Source organism: Lonchura striata, chromosome 6, assembly GCF_050655825.1.
Source record: "Lonchura striata isolate lonStrDom1 chromosome 6, ASM5065582v1, whole genome shotgun sequence".
Classification (NCBI taxonomy): domain Eukaryota; kingdom Metazoa; phylum Chordata; class Aves; order Passeriformes; family Estrildidae; genus Lonchura; species Lonchura striata.
The window spans coordinates 22,791,945-22,813,107 of NC_140708.1; the positions used below are offsets into that span (position 1 = coordinate 22,791,945).

General features: G+C 39.7%; 3 protein-coding genes across 3 annotated transcripts; all 3 read left to right on the plus strand.

Moving 5' to 3' along the window:
- Positions 1-5,597: 5,597 nt before the first annotated feature.
- On the plus strand, positions 5,598-9,778 carry LOC146767051 (beta-microseminoprotein-like). The gene is made up of 4 exons (XM_085583636.1): positions 5,598-5,749; positions 8,036-8,135; positions 8,453-8,555; positions 9,416-9,778. The coding sequence occupies exons 1-4, from the start codon at positions 5,747-5,749 to the stop codon at positions 9,543-9,545; spliced, it is 336 nt and encodes a 111-aa protein (XP_085439762.1). The 5' UTR covers positions 5,598-5,746; the 3' UTR covers positions 9,546-9,778.
- A 128-nt stretch (positions 9,779-9,906) lies between these two features.
- LOC144246602 (beta-microseminoprotein-like) lies at positions 9,907-19,250 on the plus strand. Its single transcript, XM_077784621.2, has 5 exons — positions 9,907-11,549; positions 16,372-16,931; positions 17,599-17,698; positions 18,090-18,192; positions 18,345-19,250. The coding sequence occupies exons 2-5, from the start codon at positions 16,929-16,931 to the stop codon at positions 18,475-18,477; spliced, it is 339 nt and encodes a 112-aa protein (XP_077640747.2). The 5' UTR covers positions 9,907-11,549; positions 16,372-16,928; the 3' UTR covers positions 18,478-19,250.
- LOC110475131 (beta-microseminoprotein) lies at positions 11,949-13,883 on the plus strand. The gene is made up of 4 exons (XM_077784618.2): positions 11,949-12,101; positions 12,770-12,869; positions 13,263-13,365; positions 13,518-13,883. Exons 1-4 carry the CDS (start codon positions 12,099-12,101, stop codon positions 13,648-13,650), a joined length of 339 nt encoding a protein of 112 aa, XP_077640744.2. The 5' UTR covers positions 11,949-12,098; the 3' UTR covers positions 13,651-13,883.
- Positions 19,251-21,163: the final 1,913 nt, after the last annotated feature.

The following is a 21,163-nucleotide window of genomic DNA, read 5'->3' on the forward strand; positions in this document are numbered from 1 at the left end:
AACTGCAAGGCTTACCGTGAGCCAAGTAAAATCTCCTTAGTTTTATAACTATGAGCCTTAATAAACCCGTGCCAGAATTCCTGGATTTGCTAGAAGAAAACACACACGAACAAATACACAGTGTAAATTGCCAAACTAGAATTAAATTATCCCTAGGTCTTTTGAGGTTAAGCACCCTCACTAACTTCCCCTTTTCTTGCTAATTTTTTCCAACGGATTAAAAAGCCTTGTTATATGGTATTTCATACGGTCATTATTACAAGCGACCTCATGAGAAAGGAAATGACAATAAAATAACCTGTTCTTCCAGGTGGTAACTAAATAATCCATTGGCAATAATCAGACCTTCATATTAGCACATGGAGTTTATTTATGGCACTTGACTACATTGATACCACTCATGGGGAACCAGGGCACTGATTGATCTTACTTGGGTTCTCAAAAAAGAAAAACATGCAAGATCTCCAAGTTCTTACATATTGATCTAATGGCTACATTCTGATCCTGGAAATACATTGCTAGGTAAGGGACATAGAAACTTCTAAAAGCAAAGTATCATAATATTCCTTTCAACTCTATTTTTTTGTAATTCTGTGACAAGACACCATTACTGAACGGCTCAGACCTTCAAACCTAGTAGAATTGAAAGAATTTTAATATCCTGATAATACAACCGGAACTAACAAAGGACAAATAGAAAAATACTAGTCTAGGCTAGTTTAACGTAAATCTAAACATAAATATAAAATTATTCTCAAAGTCTTTTAGTACTTTGCTGTAGTTTCTTCCTTCACAACATTCATCAACCAGAAAAGCTTGCCTTTAGCTACTTTCTATATTCACTGACATGTGAATCCCCTTTGTTGATAATGCAAAGCTCTACTTTCACAGAAATATGTGCATTACAAAACATGACATCTGTGTACTCTTTTTACACTGATGCTGCAAAATGTCAGGTCTTAGCATTGGGTAGCTTCAGGTCTGGGGATCTTGCAGACTGGTTTCCTTAAAAAACCCAGCATGACAGCTACAAAGAACCTGAATTGTTCCTAGAGGAACCTGTTCATTTGTGATACACCAGTCTCTGAGCCAAGAGTGGCTCAGAGACTGGCACAACAAAAATCTGCTTTCTAAGAGTTCTGTCCTAAACATTACAAACAGGGTTACAAAAAACATTTCATACTAAAATTCCTTTTAGAGAGAAATTTAGACAGGTTCCATTTAAAGTTTAGAGAAAAGCAGCAAGAAAAATCACAAAGGGGATTTTCAATTCCCCTCAGAACTCTCTAAGTGATTATGTGACATAAAGGTATCAAAAATCACATATATCATCAGGGACTAATCTGCAGATTAAGAATCAGAACATGTAAGACTGTACAGGGCTGAGGTCTCTGACACCCATGAAGCCATGCCTTATCACTTGGTTAAATTCACAAATATTTACAAGGTAAAGAGAATACCACAGCGAGCTTTCCCAATATCTAAAAGAAAGTAAACATGTTTTTATAACCTTAGAACAGGATGCAAACATAAAAGTCAAATTACGATTAGAAGTTAAGCTTCTGCATTCCATGGGAAAGAATCCAAATATAATTTGTGCATTGTTCTTCATTTCCCTGGCTACTCCTTGGCTCTGCTGCTCAGTAGTGCTGGATGTCTTGGTATAGAGGCAGAGAGGTGTGGTTGTTCAAGCCCTGCAATTTCCAGAATTCCTCATTCTCCAAGAGATAGTCCCAGCACCTGCATTATCTGCAGGCTGCAAAAAGTCTTGGGGGTGACAAGCGATGTCAGGGCCTGAAGATGCCTCAGACTCTGGTGCAGTGTAGAAAGGAGTACCCATAGCTAGAAGTAAGTACATGTGCTGTTACTGTACCAGCACAGGAGCCTGAAATCTCCAGAAGAACTTCTCCCTCTGCTTGGTGTTCATTGCTGTTTAATGCAATAACAGAACACACTGTTTGCCTATTAGTGTATTTATTCATTTCAGGGAATTAAATATCAGGCTTCCTATAAATAATTAATTATAACTCCTAAGAAATAAGCAACTATGATTGCCCATGCCACCTAAAAAGACCTTGCTATATTAATTAAAATTATTTACTGCAATAAGCTGGGCAAGCAGTAAAAAATTAGCCAGTCTGATAAATTCAGTTCAGGTAACTAGAAATTGAGGGAGAAAAACAGAGCCCACAGCTCTCATGACTTCATTGGTTCGAGGTTTGATCGTTCTTTGATCTGGAAAGTTCATGTCTGGTGGTAAAATCATGGGCTTACAGAACAGGCATTATTACTCTGGAGATCCTTGGTGAGGTGTAGGAATTCCTACTATGTCAGGAATAGGGAAACTTGACTTCTGTGTTGTCTTTGGTTTCTGAATTCCTCTAGGTCATAAGCTCCAAAACTTGAAATCTCTGACACACTTAAGAGAGCCACCCAAAATCATGCATCAAGTCAGCATCAGAATGAAGAAATAAAAAAAGTCCTGGGTCACACTCCCATGGTTTTCTACTTTAGTCTTTCGCAAAACTTTGAAACTCATAGGACTGATGAAATAGTGCTATGCTCCCACTTTTGTAAACAGATTAAGAAATTAAACTTCTCATATTAATTGAGGTATCATAGTTGATAAAGCAAGATAGAATCAGGATGGCTGTGAATTGATGTCCCAAGTTAGACCCAGGAAAGCCTTTCACCAAATATGTGCTTGAGAACAAAGAGTGGCTCCACTGCAGGCAATGGAACTATCCAGAGGGCACAAATTAAGGATATACATTAGTGCTTTGCTTGACCCAATCCCTAAGATCTAGTCTGAAGGCTGCAGAAGTTAAGGGGAGTTTTCCAGCTGTCTTTAATAGGTTCAAACCTATTTCAGCTGAAGATTGTGTTTCATATTGGCGGTTTAGTTATCTGCGTGACTTAATGTGCAAACATTTACCTGCATGATGTATGCAAGTTCTATAGAATCAGGAGTGAACTTTGCAAAAAAATTATTCTCTCACTGAGTCACTGAATCCACTACAAGGACACTAGCTTTTTTGATGGAAAGTAGGAGCATCAGATCATAGAATGGTTTGAGTTGGAAAGGACCTTAAAGATCATCTAGTTCCAACCTCCAGCCTTTGGCAGGGACACCTTCCACTAGGCCAGGTTCTTCAAAGATCCATCCAGCCAGGCCTTAAACACTTCCAGGGTTGGGGCAAGTTCTCTAGGCCACCTGTGCCAGTGTCTGACCACCCTCACAGTAAAGTAAATAATTTCTTTATAATAACAATTCTAAACATGACCTCTTACACTTTAGAATCATAACTCCTTGTCCTGTCACTGCCCTCTTCATCTTTCCTATAATTCCCTGTTAAGAACTCTGCATGCTCTGGTGAAATTAGTGCAGTGCTATGGAAGGGGAAAAGAGTGTATTGAAAAGAGGAATTCACTGGAGATGTATCCAGATCTAAGATAGGAAGGGACCAAATTCTTTTAAAGCAAGATCTGTGTATCCTCAGGCAGGAGGTTGAAAAGCACCCAGAACTGTCAGCCTACAGCAGACAGTCTGAAGCACAGCTGGCAGGGCCCCAGCGTCTTTGTCAAGAAGTCATTGGCAGAAGAATGAGGTATTGTGTCTAACAAGTCCCTTGAAAGCAAAACCAGTCTTGCTTTGAGGTCTCTATCAAAAAGCCATAAAAGAACTGGCACAAAATTTCCTGTTCAGCCCATGGTGACCTGGTGGTAGCAAAGCCTGCACACAGCAGGTGAAAGGATGGGAATGCTTTTACAGTGGTACAAGACACAGGATGGTGCACATCACATAGTTTCTTTAAATTTGTATGAAAGCCTTATATCAAGAGGAAAGATACACAATCATCGCTGATAGAGTTTGTAAACGATAATTAATGTGCCAAATAAAAAAATAAGTCTGGTCGTCTTAATGGTGAAATAAACTGTGTTTACTTAGTTCATGCTTTAGATAGTTTTTTGCGGTCTTTTTCATTTTGGAGGAATAGGATTTTTTAACAACTCTGTAAAGCATAAAACTTGTATTAACAACAGTGACCCTGAGAAGAATTAGGGATGGAAAGCAAGTGTCTTCTATCTAGAACAATGTGGTGCTTAAGACAGCTGATGAGGAGTCTGGATACATATACAGGAAAGGCATCATGTCCTTCAAAGTATCTGAGGTTGTTCCCACAATGCTTTCATGCTTTTATACCTTGTTTTATATTCATATTTGAAATGAGATACTGTCAGGTTGGAGACTGTGCAGAGATGGGTGGCATGAATGAAAATAAATTTGTGCTACAGAACTGAAGATGAAAATTGCTATTCTCAGGTGAGAAAAGTTGTAAGCTGATTCAATATTCTGTAAACATGGACAAGAGGAAGAGCAGGATGATAAAGTACCATTCAGAAGCAAAGGATGTGAAAGGATATTTACTGATTTTTTTCAATGAAAATATGACACTCACTAAAATGAAGTTTTAAAATGTAGTAACTGTATCAGAAAAAAAAACCCCAAAAAGCCAGGTGTTTAGTCGGACAATTGAATGCTTAGGAACTTTTCATCAATTATGTCTTTCTTACTGAAGAATTATCAAACCTGCACAGACTTCAGCTTTAGCATATCCTCCATGGAGGTCATGGAATTCTGTTGTGATGTACTTTAATTTCTTTTGCTCCTGCTGAATTCTTTGGGTCACATAAGTTATTACAGTATGCAGCAATACATAGTGCATAGGAAAAAATGACAATTTTTCTTGCCACGATTAAAAAGCATATAACTATGTATTTAATTTACTCTTTAAAAAAAGTCCCAAATGATTCAGCTTATTTTTTCAGTCTCTAAACCTTATAATTATAGGCTAAATTTCCTGCAGACGATGATAGGCCTTCGACAGGAATGAGTTTCAAATTGTTTGGCTGTATCTGTAATGAAGCATTTTAAATGGATAAGTGGATAGTGCTTTCTGAAAAGAGGTTGTTGGAGCAAGAGAAAACAGAGTATGTGATCAAAACTCTGAAGTTTATCACTTCTTGGGAAAGTGAATATTTAAAAGAGATCACATACTCTACTATAATTAATCAGGTTAAAGACGGAACAGTTCCACAGGAGTAATAGCAGGGTTTTGATATGAGGAGAATTTTTTCTTTTGGTGGAGGAGAAAGAGATGTTGTAATGGGATCCAGCTCCAGCTGAGGTCTCAATATTAAGGGGTTTTGATCCTGGTAGTGGCCAAGCACCTTTGGTTATCTTTCAGTGCACACCACAGCACTAACAGTGAGTATGCAAAGATCTGGCAAAAGCTCCATTTGCTATTAACACCTAATGCACTACCCAGCATGTTCCAGCCCCCTGATAGCAGACAGGATTTTGCATGCATTTCTGCCCCACCTAAAAATCACCTAGCTGGATAATACTGTCTACAGCTTAGCTATCAATATTTGTATTCCATCAGAAAGGCAGTTCTTTTAATCATAATGCTTCCAAGGAATGCAAAGTTCTGGACTCAGCAATTTACCCAGGTCAGTGCTCTACAAAACCAAACATTTTTCTCATTGCCAGCTGGAAAAATTTCACAGATTTCTTTGAGTATTACAAAATAACTGCATTTGCATTGAGCAGGCTTTCCCCCCTCCACCTAGATTTGAATTGCACAACATAAAGGCAGCATAAAATATTTGCTCTCTGATTCCACATAAAGAACTTCAGCTTTCTCTGGAAACTTAAAGCTCTTTGGAAGCCAAACACCCCACAATGGTAAGTCAAAGGTTTAGATTAGGTTTGGGGTTTTTTGTAATGGGGATACAGATAGGTATTTGCTTTAAAACAGGAAGACTCTTCTGTGAAGATTACTGTGAATTGTATTCTTTGCATTGTAATTCTTTGCAAGAAATCTCTTAGTCTTTCACCGGCTGTTATCCTTTCCTCAGAAATATTTGTGAAAACATTCAGAGTTTTGCAATCATTCACGACCATGCTTTTAAAACTTGTAAATCTGAAGTACAGTTTAAAATACTGTCATTTTACAAAGAAAAAAAGTGTGTATATTTTGTCCATGTATTTTTTCTGTTCTTCACTTTTGATTCCTCAAATTGTGTCCTGTTCTAGCTCTTCAAGCCTCCAAAGGTGTTTGCAGAATCTAAATCAACAGTTAGGTAATGATAAATAGACTGACAAAGTCCTATGGCCTGGTTCTCCTGTAATTTGTGCTCACGTAATCCCAAAGGCACAGACATCAAGAAGTACGTTTGATGAGCATCTCAGGAATGGCATAGGTTCTACAGAGGAGGCAGCAGTTTCTATAATAGATGTTGATTCATAAACAGGGGAGAAATTACCATTTCCTTCTTTCTCTGTTTAAGCTTTATTGCCAAGTTTCTGTTACTTAGCTGACAAATCATTTGCTTGTTGCAGCCTAAAGCACATTCAGACTCCTCACTGAACACCACAGACTTCCCCTTATGTTTCTCTTTAGTTTTGGTGGAAGGTTCTAAACTTTGATCTTTAGTGAGAAGAGCATGCCCAAGCTCATGTGACTGGCATTTCCAGGAGTAGCCTGATAAGGAAAATGTTGGAGGGAAGAAGGGATAAAATATTAACAGAAGACAGCACAACACATGAAGGATTTTTGTATTTTCTATAAAGACTTGAGTGACATGGCATGGGGTATCTCTGTTGTTGCAAACACCTGATGCAGGCACCATGGAATAGCACATTTTAGGAGTTTCAGTCTTTAACTTCTTTCATTCTGGCCTTGGTGCTCAGCATGACAATTGTCTCTGTTGTAGCCTAAAGCCTCAGGAACTCCACATCACAGAACCACAATGAAAATGAAGCATTACACCCTTCCCAGACCACTCCATAAACCCTCTTCCTTCCTTTCACTATTTCTTAAATATCACTCAGTCCCATAACAAAGCAGGACATCAAGGATTAAAATATCAATTTTTTTCCAGAGCAGACAGAGGAGTTTCTCCTTGGCTCACCTTCTTCCTGAGACTTATAATCTTTCAATATCTTATGGCATTGTGATTCAAGTAAACCAAGACTCTCGCTGCTGCTTTAAACCCAGTTTCAAACAGCAACAGTCTCACCAATATCTTCTGAAATTCAGAACAGTAACTTGGAAAGATCTACTCATTTCAAATCCTTTCCTGTTAGTCTGCAAGTGCTATTAAGAAAATTTAAATAATTTCCTCCACTGCTTCTCAGCCTCTGGCTATTGCAAAACTTTTCCTTTCAGTTATTCAGCTGGAGCAACCCATTAAAATAAACCTGTGCTCTCTCCTGCTTCTCTAGTCCCTCTACTCCAGTAAAACAATCATTACAAAGTCATGCAGGCTTTTTCAAAAAAAAGTTCTGGATTTTCAGCAGGCCACAGGGGACATATCTGAAGGCCTCTTACTGATGCTTAGCTGTTGTCCCCACTAGAAAAAAAGGAGGTGTGTCCTGTGTCAAATCCCAGCCTGTGTCTGCATGGATGGCTCAGGTGATGCTAAGTACAATGTACAGCATTCAAATTTTGCCTAAAGACACACATTTATCTCTCTCTCCCCTGATCAGCTACCTGTGTCAAAAAACCTACTGGAATAGATTTAGATCTGAGATCTCCTCTCCATTGCAAAATGTGAAGCAATTGCTGTACCCAGAAGGGAAGCAGTGGGATGCTCAACAAAGATTTGCTAGAGAAATAGCTAAAGCTGACTCAAAGGCAATAAATAAAGCACTGACAAGAGCTTGGCAGGGCTTTCAAGTTTATACTACTATTGAAGTTTTGTGTGATTTCTAGAAACTATTTTGCAGGGAGTGATACTGCTGACACGGTAATATCATGCCATTTTGTATCTCCCCACCTAAATGAAAAATGCAGGGAGTACTGCATTTTAGTGCAAGTAATAGTACACTCAAGTGTACATTTCCACTATTTTCATGTACATATAAGGCTACTTCTAATTTTGCTTCAGGTTCAATGACAGCTTTTGAAAAGAGAGCTAATCAATGTGGATTAAAATGCATGGCACAAGCTCTGTGTTTCTTTTACAGAAGAGCTTTCTGGCATTCCTTGTCACAATGGGCATCATAGTGACCCTGAGTGATGCAGACTGCTGGAGGAAAATTCACAAGCCAGAGGAGGCCAAAAATGGTAAGAACAAGGAAGGTCCTCTGACCTGATTGCTCTGTGATAACTTGGCCCTATGTGGAGCTGCCAGGAAGGGCTCAAAATACAAGGGTGGGGGAAGACATTGGAAAAACACATATAGGGAACTCCAGCAGCAATATGCCAAAAGGAGGGGAAAAAGAAAGTCTTCCCCTGGGCTGCGTATGGCTGCAGCAATGTTATTGCAATTGGTGGTAGGTTGCTACTGCTATTCCAGCACATGGAGCTTATTCAGGAGATGACACCTCCTTTTTAGGTGGAGGCCTAAGGAACATGTTCTGGTTTGCTGCTGTCTTATGCAGGCTGTATGATAAATGGAAAACTGTATCCCTTTGGACACATTGAGAGGACAGAAGATTGCTACACATGCAACTGCAGCGAAGATGGAGTGTCATGCTGTTCTCTGTAAGTTTGAAATTCTTGGTCCCATCACTGCCTGTAGAATGACCACAGTTTTCCATTGCTGGGGATAAATGGGTTTGTAAGGGCAGGAGAGAGCCTTTTCTCACCCATGTCACAGAGTTAGTGAAAGCCACTTATAGCTCTTGATTGTTTGGGTGCTTAGCTGTGTTTGCCTTAGCTCATTTTCTGCTGACTGGGAGTGGACTCAGCCTTTCCAGGCACATCCAGCTGGTGTTTGCCTTAAATTTTTAAGGAACTTGTGAACCCTCTTTCACTGCAGCTGTCTTTCATTAGCTGAGAAAGTGGGGGTAGGGAGGAGTGAGTTAAGTGAAGTTTCCCTAAAGAGCCTATGATGATCTGGATCCCTTTCCTGAAATGCTTTTCACCAGTTAACATGCCAAACATAGAATGACAAGGCTTTGCTCTGAAGTATTTCTCCAGCACTCTCCTTTCCTCCTCCTGCTTTCTCAAAGGCCGAAAATACCTCAGTGATGATCCTTGTCTTAATTTAGGTGGCACAGTCAATCAGGGAGCAGCCACCACATCCTATGCAAACTGGAAGTAATGAAAATTAAAGGAAAAAAGAGAAAAGATGCCAAAACCATGCTTATGTCACTGCAAAGTGCTATGATAGAAATACCTTTGCTAGTCCTGAGCATCCTGGAACATCTTCACAGTGCAGTGCACAGGGCATCATTTCAGGCTCTGGAAGCTGCAGCTGTGTGCTACTCAAGCTAGCTCAGCTGCCCTTAGCCAAAGTTTCAGACCTCTCTTACTCAGCAGTAGTTCAAACTATAATCACTAAAGTATTGACACTTCTATTGCTCTCAAGAAAACATTTCCTTTCTCTTTGCCAATGACAGCACTCACACTCCTGTTGCTTTCGATGAAAAGAAATGTAAAGTAGTTTTCAACAAGGAGCGCTGTGACTATGATGTGGTGCAGAAGGACGACCCCTCAAAGGAGTGTTTTGTCTATTCCCGTGTGGGCTAACACCTGCTCCAAACCTCTGCACTGAGGAATTCCTCTCCTTCCTTCAGATGCTTTGCCATCACAGAGAAGCATGATGATACAGAAAATCTCATAAAAGTGAGCACTTTAGTATCTCATTTTTAACCTCCTAATTGGCCTAATTCAGCATACAAGATGTATAATCAGATAGAATGTCTCATTTGTGTCATTACTGCATTTGTTGACTATAATAAATTGTGATGAAACATCCATAAGTGCTTCATATTGATGTTTTGTTTTCTGCAGTGACATGGGAAATGATACTTTCTTTGGGAAAGAAATGCATTTGGCTCTCTACCCTGACACACTGTGCACCAGTACCCTGGCAGAAGCCACTGTCATGCTTTACAGGTTCTCTTCTAGCCAGTTGTCAAAATCCATTACCATTCTGAAGTGATGCTCTATTTGGGACATGCAGTAAAATGGCTCCAATTTAGGATGCATGAACTTTCGGTAAGACCTGTGCTGCTAACACGTCAGAAAAGTAAGTGAGGATGAGAGATCATCATCCTCTTTCTCCCATTTTTCCCTTATTTTCATCAATGTCATCACCCAACATTGGCAGTGACTGTTCATGTCCATTGCCCACTCTGACCAGACCTGAAGTAAAGCAATGTTAAACTTTAAATTCTGGTACTCTGGCTTGTCCTCTGCCAAGCCCTGATCCTGAAAGTCTGCACACACTGTGCTGCTTTAGTGGTTCTTGTACACTCTGAAAAAGAGATCCAGATCAGCCCCTGGAGACATGCTTCCTCATGGCAGCAGAGTTTGAGGTACTAATAATGCAGGCATCTTCTCTCTCTTCAGTACAACTATTGCCCACATCCATAGGGAAATGAAGTTCAGCTTCAAAGCAGGGCTTGGAAATCAAATCTCCCCCCTGGCAATGCCTAGTGTCCTAAATCTGCCCACATATATGAGACCAGACAACAAAACCCTGTTAAATGCTGCCTCTGCATTTATTCAGCAGGGGTATTTCCTTCACAAGACAATCTGTCTCAAACTCTGTGAACCATTGTTAAAATCAGAAAGATTTAACGTGGTGTATTTCCTCTGGCTTTGGTAATTTGCTTATGAACTTTTTTCAAAGGTTTCTAAGACCTGCAAGTATCACACCTTGGTTTGGGGGAAAAATCCTGGTATTTTGCAGGCATTGGTATTGCATACTTCACCATTTAAAGTTCTCTGTACTGCAGGCTGGATATCAGTCAATAGCTCTGTGTTTCTGTACAACTGCTTCATATAAAGATGAAAAATGTGAGGGGCCAGAATAAAGAGTCAGCTCAGCTTTTTCCATTATAGACATTCACAAATTCCATATTAAAATCTTGACTCCCATTCACTGGTTCCATCCTATCACTCCACTAAATCGAGCATGTGAAAACAAACATTCTCCCGTTACCTAATGTTCTAGGGTGAGTTTTGCCTGAAAGGTTTTTGTGTTCTGCAGGAGAGGAACAGTTTTGAAACTTGTCCTGAATGACTTTTCTGCTTTTGTGCTTCATGTAAAAATTACACATAACACAGCCTCAGCTGATGCACCTGAAGGAATGTTCCTGCTTGGAGGAAAAAACAGCCACAGCTTCTGAGGGAAGTACTATTTTTAGCATGGAGAAGACTTCCTAACTAAGTAGCTCACAGAACTGCTCCTTGAGAAAATATGGCTTTCAGAATTTATGGGTTTATTACAATTTCATTTCTAAAACCAAAGACTATAATGAATAACAAAACTAGGAGTTTCCTAATGGATTACTTTTTAATTTGAAGCATTGAGATGTGCAGACATCAAGATTAATATCCAGCTTGTTGTAGCCTGGAACTGTGTCATATGAAACTGAAGTATTTCAGAATTCCAGATTTTTTCACTAGCAAAGAGTCACAATTTAAGTGACAAAAGATTCCTCCTAAAATTCATGAAAATTAGTTTATTACCTTATTATAGTGGAGACGAGAGAGATGTTGTAATGGGATCCAGCTCCAGCTGAGGTTAAGGGGTTTTGATCCTGGTAGTGGCCAAGTACCTTTGGTTATCTTTCAGTGCACACCACAGCACTAAAAGTGAGTATGCAAAGATCTGGCAAAAGCTCCATTTGCTATTAACACCTAATGCACTACCCAGCATGTTCCAGCCCCCTGATAGCAGACAGGATTTTGCATGCATTTCTGCCCCACCTAAAAATCACCTAGCTGGATAATACTGTCTACAGCTTAGCTATCAATATTTGTATTCCATCAGAAAGGCAGTTCTTTTAATCATAATGCTTCCAAGGAATGCAAAGTTCTGGACTCAGCAATTTACCCAGGTCAGTGCTCTACAAAACCAAACATTTTTCTCATTGCCAGCTGGAAAAATTTCACAGATTTCTTTGCGTATTACAAAATAACTGCATTTTTATTGAGCAGGCTTTTCCACCTCCACCTAGATTTGAATTGCACAACATAAAGGCAGCATAAAATATTTGCTCTCTGATTCCACATAAAGAACTTCAGCTTTCTCTGGAAACTTAAAGCTCTTTGGAAGCCAAACACCCCACAATGGTAAGTCAAAGGTTTAGATTAGTTTTGGGGTTTTTTGGAATGGGGATACAGATAGGTATTTGCTTTAAAACTGCAACATTGAAGAGAATCATCTAGTCACACATTTTAAATGTGGGTATACCGTATTTCAAACCTGTAAGATGGAAAGACAGAAAGACACCTGTGTGACGATTACTTTGAATTGTATTCTTTGCATTGTAATTCTTTGCAAGAAACTGTACAGATAGCTCTTAATCTTTCATTTACTGTTACCCTTTCCTCAGAAATGTTTGTGAGTTTTGCAAACATTCAGGACCATGCTTTTAAAACTTGTAAATCTGAAGTACAGTTTAAAATACTGTCATTTTACAAAGAAAAAAAATGTGTATAAGTTATGCATGTATTTTTTTCTGTTCTTCACCTTTGATTCCTCAAATTGTGTCCTGTTCTAGCTCTTCAAGCCTCCAAAGGTGTTTGCAGAATCTAGATCAACAGTTAAGTAATGATAGACTGACAAAGTCCTATGGCCTGGTTCTCCTGTAATTTGTGCTCACGTAATCCCAAAGGCACATACATCAAGAAGTACGTTTGATGAGCATCTCAGGAATGGCATAGGTTCTACAGAGGAGGCAGCAGATGTTGATTCATAAACAGGGGAGAAATTACCATTTCCTTCTTTCTCTCTACAGAAGAGCTTTCTGGCTTTCCTTGTTGCAATGGGCATCACAGTGACCCTGAGCGATGCAAGCTGCTTTACTTCAGATCGAGAACCAGGGTGGCCCTACAGAGGTAGAAACAAGGAAGATCCTCTGACCTGATTGCTCTGTGGTAACTTGGCTCTATGTGGAGCTGCCAGGAAGGGCTCAAAATACAGGAAGGGAGGGGGAAGATGTTGGAAAAACACAAATAGGGAACTCCAGCAGCAATGTGCCAAAGAAGGGGAAAAAAGTCTTCCCCTGGGCTGCGTATGGTTGCAGCAATGTTATTGCAATTGGTGGTAGGTTGCTACTGCTATTCCAGCACATGGAGCTTATTCAGGAGTTGATAGAGTAAAGCCCAATTCCTTGTACTTTATTATTGCCTGGAATTATATTTTCAGAAAAACTGAAATTATTTTCAAACTCTTCCGCGTTTAGGTGGAGGCTAAAAGAATCTGTTCTGTTTTCCTGCTGTCTTATGCAGGCTGTATGAGGGATGGAAAAGTGTATCCCCTTGGATATATTGAGAGGACAGAAGATTGCTTCCAATGCTACTGCCACGAAAGTGGAATGGAATGCTGTACCCTGTAAGTTTGAACTTCTTGGTATCATCACTGCCTGTAGGATGACCACAGCTTTCCATTGCTGGGGATAAAAGGCAGAGAGCCTCTTCTCACCCATGTCACAGAACTAGTGAAAGCTCTCAAGCTAACATTTGCCTTCTCTTTGCCACTGACAGCTCTTATAATACCATTTCTTACAATGAAAATGAGTGTAAACTGGTGTTCAACAAAGAGCTCTGTGATTATGATGTGGTGCAGAAGGACGACCCCACCAAGCCATGTAGTTTCGACTATTCCCGTGCAGGCTAACACCTGCTCCAAACCTCTGCACTGAGGAATTCCTCTCCTTCCTTCAGATGCTTTGCCATCACAGAGAAGCATGATGATACGGAAAATCTCATAAAAGTGAGCACTTTAGTATCTCATTTTTAACCTCCTAATTGGCCTAATTCAGCATACAAGATGTATAATCAGATAGAATGTCTCATTTGTGTCATTACTGCATTTGTTGACTATAATAAATTGTGATGAAACATCCATAAGTGCTTCATATTGATGTTTTGTTTTCTGCAGTGACATGGGAAATGATACTTTCTTTGGGAAAGAAATGCATTTGGCTCTCTACCCTGACACACTGTGCACCAGTACCCTGGCAGAAGCCACTGTCATGCTTTACAGGTTCTCTTCTAGCCAGTTGTCAAAATCCATTACCATTCTGAAGTGATGCTCTATTTGGGACATGCAGTAAAATGGCTCCAATTTAGGATGCATGAACTTTCGGTAAGACCTGTGCTGCTAACACGTCAGAAAAGTAAGTGAGGATGAGAGATCATCATCCTCTTTCTCCCATTTTTCCCTTATTTTCATCAATGTCATCACCCAACATTGGCAGTGACTGTTCATGTCCATTGCCCACTCTGACCAGACCTGAAGTAAAGCAATGTTAAACTTTAAATTCTGGTACTCTGGCTTGTCCTCTGCCAAGCCCTGATCCTGAAAGTCTGCACACACTGTGCTGCTTTAGTGGTTCTTGTACACTCTGAAAAAGAGATCCAGATCAGCCCCTGGAGACATGCTTCCTCATGGCAGCAGAGTTTGAGGTACTAATAATGCAGGCATCTTCTCTCTCTTCAGTACAACTATTGCCCACATCCATAGGGAAATGAAGTTCAGCTTCAAAGCAGGGCTTGGAAATCAAATCTCCCCCCTGGCAATGCCTAGTGTCCTAAATCTGCCCACATATATGAGACCAGACAACAAAACCCTGTTAAATGCTGCCTCTGCATTTATTCAGCAGGGGTATTTCCTTCACAAGACAATCTGTCTCAAACTCTGTGAACCATTGTTAAAATCAGAAAGATTTAACGTGGTGTATTTCCTCTGGCTTTGGTAATTTGCTTATGAACTTTTTTCAAAGGTTTCTAAGACCTGCAAGTATCACACCTTGGTTTGGGGGAAAAATCCTGGTATTTTGCAGGCATTGGTATTGCATACTTCACCATTTAAAGTTCTCTGTACTGCAGGCTGGATATCAGTCAATAGCTCTGTGTTTCTGTACAACTGCTTCATATAAAGATGAAAAATGTGAGGGGCCAGAATAAAGAGTCAGCTCAGCTTTTTCCATTATAGACATTCACAAATTCCATATTAAAATCTTGACTCCCATTCACTGGTTCCATCCTATCACTCCACTAAATCGAGCATGTGAAAACAAACATTCTCCCGTTACCTAATGTTCTAGGGTGAGTTTTGCCTGAAAGGTTTTTGTGTTCTGCAGGAGAGGAACAGTTTTGAAACTTGTCCTGAATGACTTTTCTGCTTTTGTGCTTCATGTAAAAATTACACATAACACAGCCTCAGCTGATGCACCTGAAGGAATGTTCCTGCTTGGAGGAAAAAACAGCCACAGCTTCTGAGGGAAGTACTATTTTTAGCATGGAGAAGACTTCCTAACTAAGTAGCTCACAGAACTGCTCCTTGAGAAAATATGGCTTTCAGAATTTATGGGTTTATTACAATTTCATTTCTAAAACCAAAGACTATAATGAATAACAAAACTAGGAGTTTCCTAATGGATTACTTTTTAATTTGAAGCATTGAGATGTGCAGACATCAAGATTAATATCCAGCTTGTTGTAGCCTGGAACTGTGTCATATGAAACTGAAGTATTTCAGAATTCCAGATTTTTTCACTAGCAAAGAGTCACAATTTAAGTGACAAAAGATTCCTCCTTGTGAGAACCCCGGGATTGGTTTGGGGTCTCGTGTGGTGGTAGAGCTTCTCCTCCAACCCCTGTTCCCAAAGAAAAACTCCGCAGTCTCTTCTTGTTCGGTCTCAAGATGATTTATTGCTAGTTATCTAACAGATTAGGTTCTCGGGCTGCGGCCCTTTGGTCAGTGGCCCAGGCGGAGAGGCACACACTCCTGACACCCTCACTGTCTGGTGTCTTCTTCTTCTCTCTCCCCGCCCAGGGCTGCTGCTGTCTTTTATAAGATATATTACGTATAACATGTTTACAATTATTCCCCAATACCTATTACCTACGTTGCCAAGTGTTTTTCTATTCTAAACCAATCTGTGAGTGCCAACATCACCAAGAACATGGAGGTAAGGAAGAAGAAAGAAGAAGGATGGGTTCAGCCCACTTTCCTCCATCTTAGAACTTCTGACCCCCATGTACAAAGTAAAAACCCCCCTGTACATGCACTAAAACCCCCCTGTACACTACCAAAAAATTTTTCCCTCTACTTTGTGACTGCATTTGTTATACTATCTAGCATTTTGTGACTGCTTGTTCCAACTTCAAAGTTGGTAATTCATTCCATGGTTCAAACTCAAAATCACAGCTAAATCCAGCTGCCTGCCGGGGTCCAGACTGCGTCTGACCACAGCCTGGAACCTCTAAAAATGTCTGAGAGACATTTTGAGTTCCCACACTTCGTAAAATTAATGAAAATTAGCTTATTACCATATCTCTTATTATAGTGGAGATGAGAGAGATGTTGTAATGGGATCCAGCTCAGGCTGAGGTCTCAATATTAAGGGGTTTTGATCCTGGTAGTGGCCAAGCACCTTTGGTTATCTTTCAGTGCACACCACAGCACTAAAAGTGAGTATGCAAAGATCTGGCAAAAGCTCCAATTGCTATTAACACCTAATGCACTACCCAGCATGTTCCAGCCCCCTGATAGCAGACAGGATTTTGCATGCATTTCTGCCCCACCTAAAAATCACCTAGCTGGATAATACTGTCTACAGCTTAGCTATCAATATTTGTATTCCATCAGAAAGGCAGTTCTTTTAATCATAATGCTTCCAAGGAATGCAAAGTTCTGGACTCAGCAATTTACCCAGGTCAGTGCTCTACAAAACCAAACATTTTTCTCATTGCCAGCTGGAAAAATTTCACAGATTTCTTTGAGTATTACAAAATAACTGCATTTGCATTGAGCAGGCTTTCCCCCCTCCACCTAGATTTGAATTGCACAACATAAAGGCAGCATAAAATATTTGCTCTCTGATTCCACATAAAGAACTTCAGCTTTCTCTGGAAACTTAAAGCTCTTTGGAAGCCAAACACCCCACAATGGTAAGTCAAAGGTTTAGATTAGTTTTGGGGTTTTTTGTAATGGGGATACAGATAGGTATTTGCTTTAAAACTGCAACATTGAAGAGAATCATCTAGTTACACATTTTAAATGTGGGTATACCATATTTCAAACCTGTAAGATGGAAAGACAGGAAGACACCTGTGTGACGATTACTTTGAATTGTATTCTTTGCATTGTAATTCTTTGCAAGAAACTGTACAGATAGCTCTTAATCTTTCATTTACTGTTACCCTTTCCTCAGAAATGTTTGTGAGTTTTGCAATCATTCAGGACCATGCTTTTAAAACTTGTAAATCTGAAGTACAGTTTAAAATACTGTCATTTTACAAAGACAAAAGTGTGTATAAGTTATGCATGTATTAATTTCTGTTCTTCACTTTTGATTCCTCAAATTGTGTCCTGTTCTAGCTCTTCAAGCCTCCAAAGGTGTTTGCAGAATCTAGATCAACAGTTAAGTAATGATAGACTGACAAAGTCCTATGGCCTGGTTCTCCTGTAATTTGTGCTCACATAATCCCAAAGGCACATACATCAAGAAGTACGTTTGATGAGCATCTCAGGAATGGCATAGGTTCTACAGAGGAGGCAGCAGATGTTGATTCATAAACAGGGGAGAAATTACCATTTCCTTCTTTCTCTCTACAGAAGAGCTTTCTGGCTTTCCTTGTTGCAATGGGCATCACAGTGACCCTGAGCGATGCAAACTGCATTACTTCAGATCGAGAACCAGGGTGGCCCTACAGAGGTAGAAACAAGGAAGATCCTCTGACCTGATTGCTCTGTGGTAACTTGGCTCTATGTGGAGCTGCCAGGAAGGGCTCAAAATACAGGAAGGGAGGGGGAAGATGTTGGAAAAACACAAATAGGGAACTCCAGCAGCCAAATATGCCAAAAGGAGGGGAAAAAGTTCTTCCCCTGGGCTGCGTATGGTTGCAGCAATGTTATTGCAATTGGTGGTAGGTTGCTACTGCTATTCCAGCACATGGAGCTTATTCAGGAGTTGATAAAGCCCAATTCCTTGTACTTTATTATTGCCTGGAATTATATTTTCAGAAAAACTGAAATATTTTTTAAACTCTTCTGCGTTTAGGTGGAGGCTAAAAGAACCTGTTCTGTTTTCCTGCTGTCTTATGCAGGCTGTATGAGGAAAGGAAAACTGTATCCCTTTGGACACATTGAGAGGACAGAAGATTGCTTCCAATGCTACTGCCACGAAAGTGGAATGGAATGCTGTACCCTGTAAGTTTGAACTTCTTGGTATCATCACTGCCTGTAGGATGACCACAGCTTTCCATTGCTGGGGATAAAAGGCAGAGAGCCTCTTCTCACCCATGTCACAGAACTAGTGAAAGCTCTCAAGCTAACATTTGCCTTCTCTTTGCCACTGACAGCTCTTATAATACCATTTCTTACAATGAAAATGAGTGTAAACTGGTGTTCAACAAGGAGCGCTGTGACTATGATGTGGTGCAGAAGGATGACCCCACCAAGCCGTGTCGTTCTGGCTATTCCCGTGCAGGCTAACACCTGCTCCAAACCTCTGCACTGAGGAATTCCTCTCCTTCCTTCAGATGCTTTGCCATCACAGAGAAGCATGATGATACGGAAAATCTCATAAAAGTGAGCACTTCAGTATCTCATTTTTAACCTCCTAATTGTCCTAATTCAGCATACAAGATGCATAATCAGAGTGTCACATTTCTATTAAAAGGTCATATTCATGTTCTTAATTTTAGTTAAGACTTTTTCTTATAAGTGATTTACAGATGTTTTTTTAACTTTTAAATTAAGTAGGATTTTATTCTACTAGTTTCCTTTGTTCAATCTGTATTTAAGGTCCCAAGAATTTCTGTAGAATCTGGTGCCAGTTTTCTTACAGATGAAGATGACTTTCTCAGTGCAAGAAGATTTTTGATTTGTTGACAGCACCAGCAGAAGTGTAAATTAATGACCAAAACAAGAAATTTATCACAGGCTTTGAATCTCTTGAGAATATATTTTTTATGGTTCTGGGACTGGGAGGAACCAGCACATTTTTGTGATTATCACATTCTTCCAGAAGTTATCTGTGGGTGGGAAAGCCCATCTTCCACTGCAAAAGTACCACCTCCACCACTTGTACTTAAAGCAGAATCTGAACAGCTCAGCATAAACAAGAGCTGACACTGGACAAGAAAGAAAATGAATTCTGATGGGTTTACGAGGCCAAGGAAATGTAGAGCCTTGTCTCATAGGCTCCAGAGAATAGACTGTGTTCACTGAGACCCAGAAATTGCATATAAATGTTTTCAAAAAGATATTTTTTTAGTCTCAGTGTCCAATTATATTGGTTTTTCTATTATCATAGTAGCTGCCAGTATTGAAGCTTCCCTTTTTTTTCCCCTCTAAATAAAACTAATTTAGCAATGAAACTCGGGAGTCTTTAACCTCCCTTGCTCAGAGTGGGGAAATGCTCAAGAACATTTGCACAGGTTATTTTTACTGGTTTGGGACTTTTTATTCATGAGATTATCCATGTGCAGGAAAGCAGACTAATACATCACTCATCCTCTGTTATGAATTTTTTTTATTATTTATGTACCACCAAAAATTAATGAATTGTGTAAGGCAGAAAGAGAGAGGTACTACTTCTGTTTTCCATTCGTCACAGCAATGAGACTAAAGAAAAAGTTGTTGAATTTTGGTAACTTCCTCAGAAATCCCATCAGAACTTCCTCCCCAAAGGAGAAATATTTTTATGTTGGTAAAACACTGGAGGACAAGTTTTTCCCATTTTCATATCCACAGGTTATACCATACAAAAGCTTCTTAGAAACAATCCATTATCGTCAGCTTCTAAAGTCTTCTAGAATTTAAGATTTTATAGCACTCAAATTCAATCTGTTGACACCTATATGATCAGAGAATCATGGCAATACCACATATTTAATCTAAAGCATATTTCACATTCTAAGTATTTCAAAAATAAAATGCTAGCTGTCATTTTATGAAAAAAAATTACATGAAATTTGTTGTATTTTCTACCCCTTTTCAGGTGGCCATTCCTTTTTGCTTTCTCAAGGAGAGGGAAAGCAATTCTCCTAGCTCAAGTTTGCTCTCAGAAAGTGATAAATTACTTTCAAGAATTATTCTAAGACATTGTGGGGGTTTTAGAGCAGGGTTTCCTGGGCTTACTTCTTCACATGACTGCATAGTGCATACATTATTACAAACTAAACAGCCTAAGTATAATTCTGGTGAAACCTGCCAGAGATGCAAGTCACAAAATCTCTCATGGTGTTCTGTTCTATTTCCTGCCCCTCTCAATCAGACAGGAAGGGTGTGGGACAAGAAATGGCAGGAAGCAGGATTTTTTACATTACAGAGGAAAACAGAAAAGAAAAAAGAGAAGAGGTCCCAAAAGCCAAGATATCCTTTGGATTTGGCTGAAGAATTCTGTGGTTGCCTTCACCATCCCAGTCCGAGTCCTGCAGCAATAACTTCCAACCATGGCATTTAGTCTTCATGAAATCAGCAATTTACAGTTCTAAAAATGGAAAAAAGCTCATGCTCTCTTAATAGAACTGAAGTATAGTGTAGGTGGGATATACACAAAATTAACTGAATTTCCCCAGAAATAAACACAAAGGATGCTGAAGTATGAAATTGAAATTAAGCCTTCTTTCATTTTGTGTACACATGGGCAGCTTGTGTTCAAGACATAAGAGCAGATAATTTTCTACCACTTGGAGGACCAAAGGCATGCTCTCAATGCCAGTGTGGCCAGAGCAGTGTCCACTGTTGCACCTTGTAAGTTCCACAAAAGCAGAGGCACTAGTGGACAGAACTACAGAACTACAGCAATGCTCCAACCTGCCACCCTTCCTATAGCTAATTCCTTAAGTCACGGCTCTACAGAAAGTCTTTTTACAGACATATGCTCTTTATTTGCTTAATCAGCTGCAGGTAAAGATAAAAAGCTGTGTTTGGAATCACAGCAGTTTTTTGAATTTGTGGAATAAACTTTTCTGTCATTTTTCTGGTTCACTGAAGATTTCTAAGACTTTTTTTTTTACTACACATCTTGAGACAGAAGGTAGAAGTACAGGATATTTAGCTTTTCCCATAAGCTGGAGATACCTTTTTTGCCAAATCTGCCACTCCTATTCATTTTGATTTACTGCCTCTGGACTTTTGTTCTTGCTGGTACAGCATCTGTGGCCATCTCCCT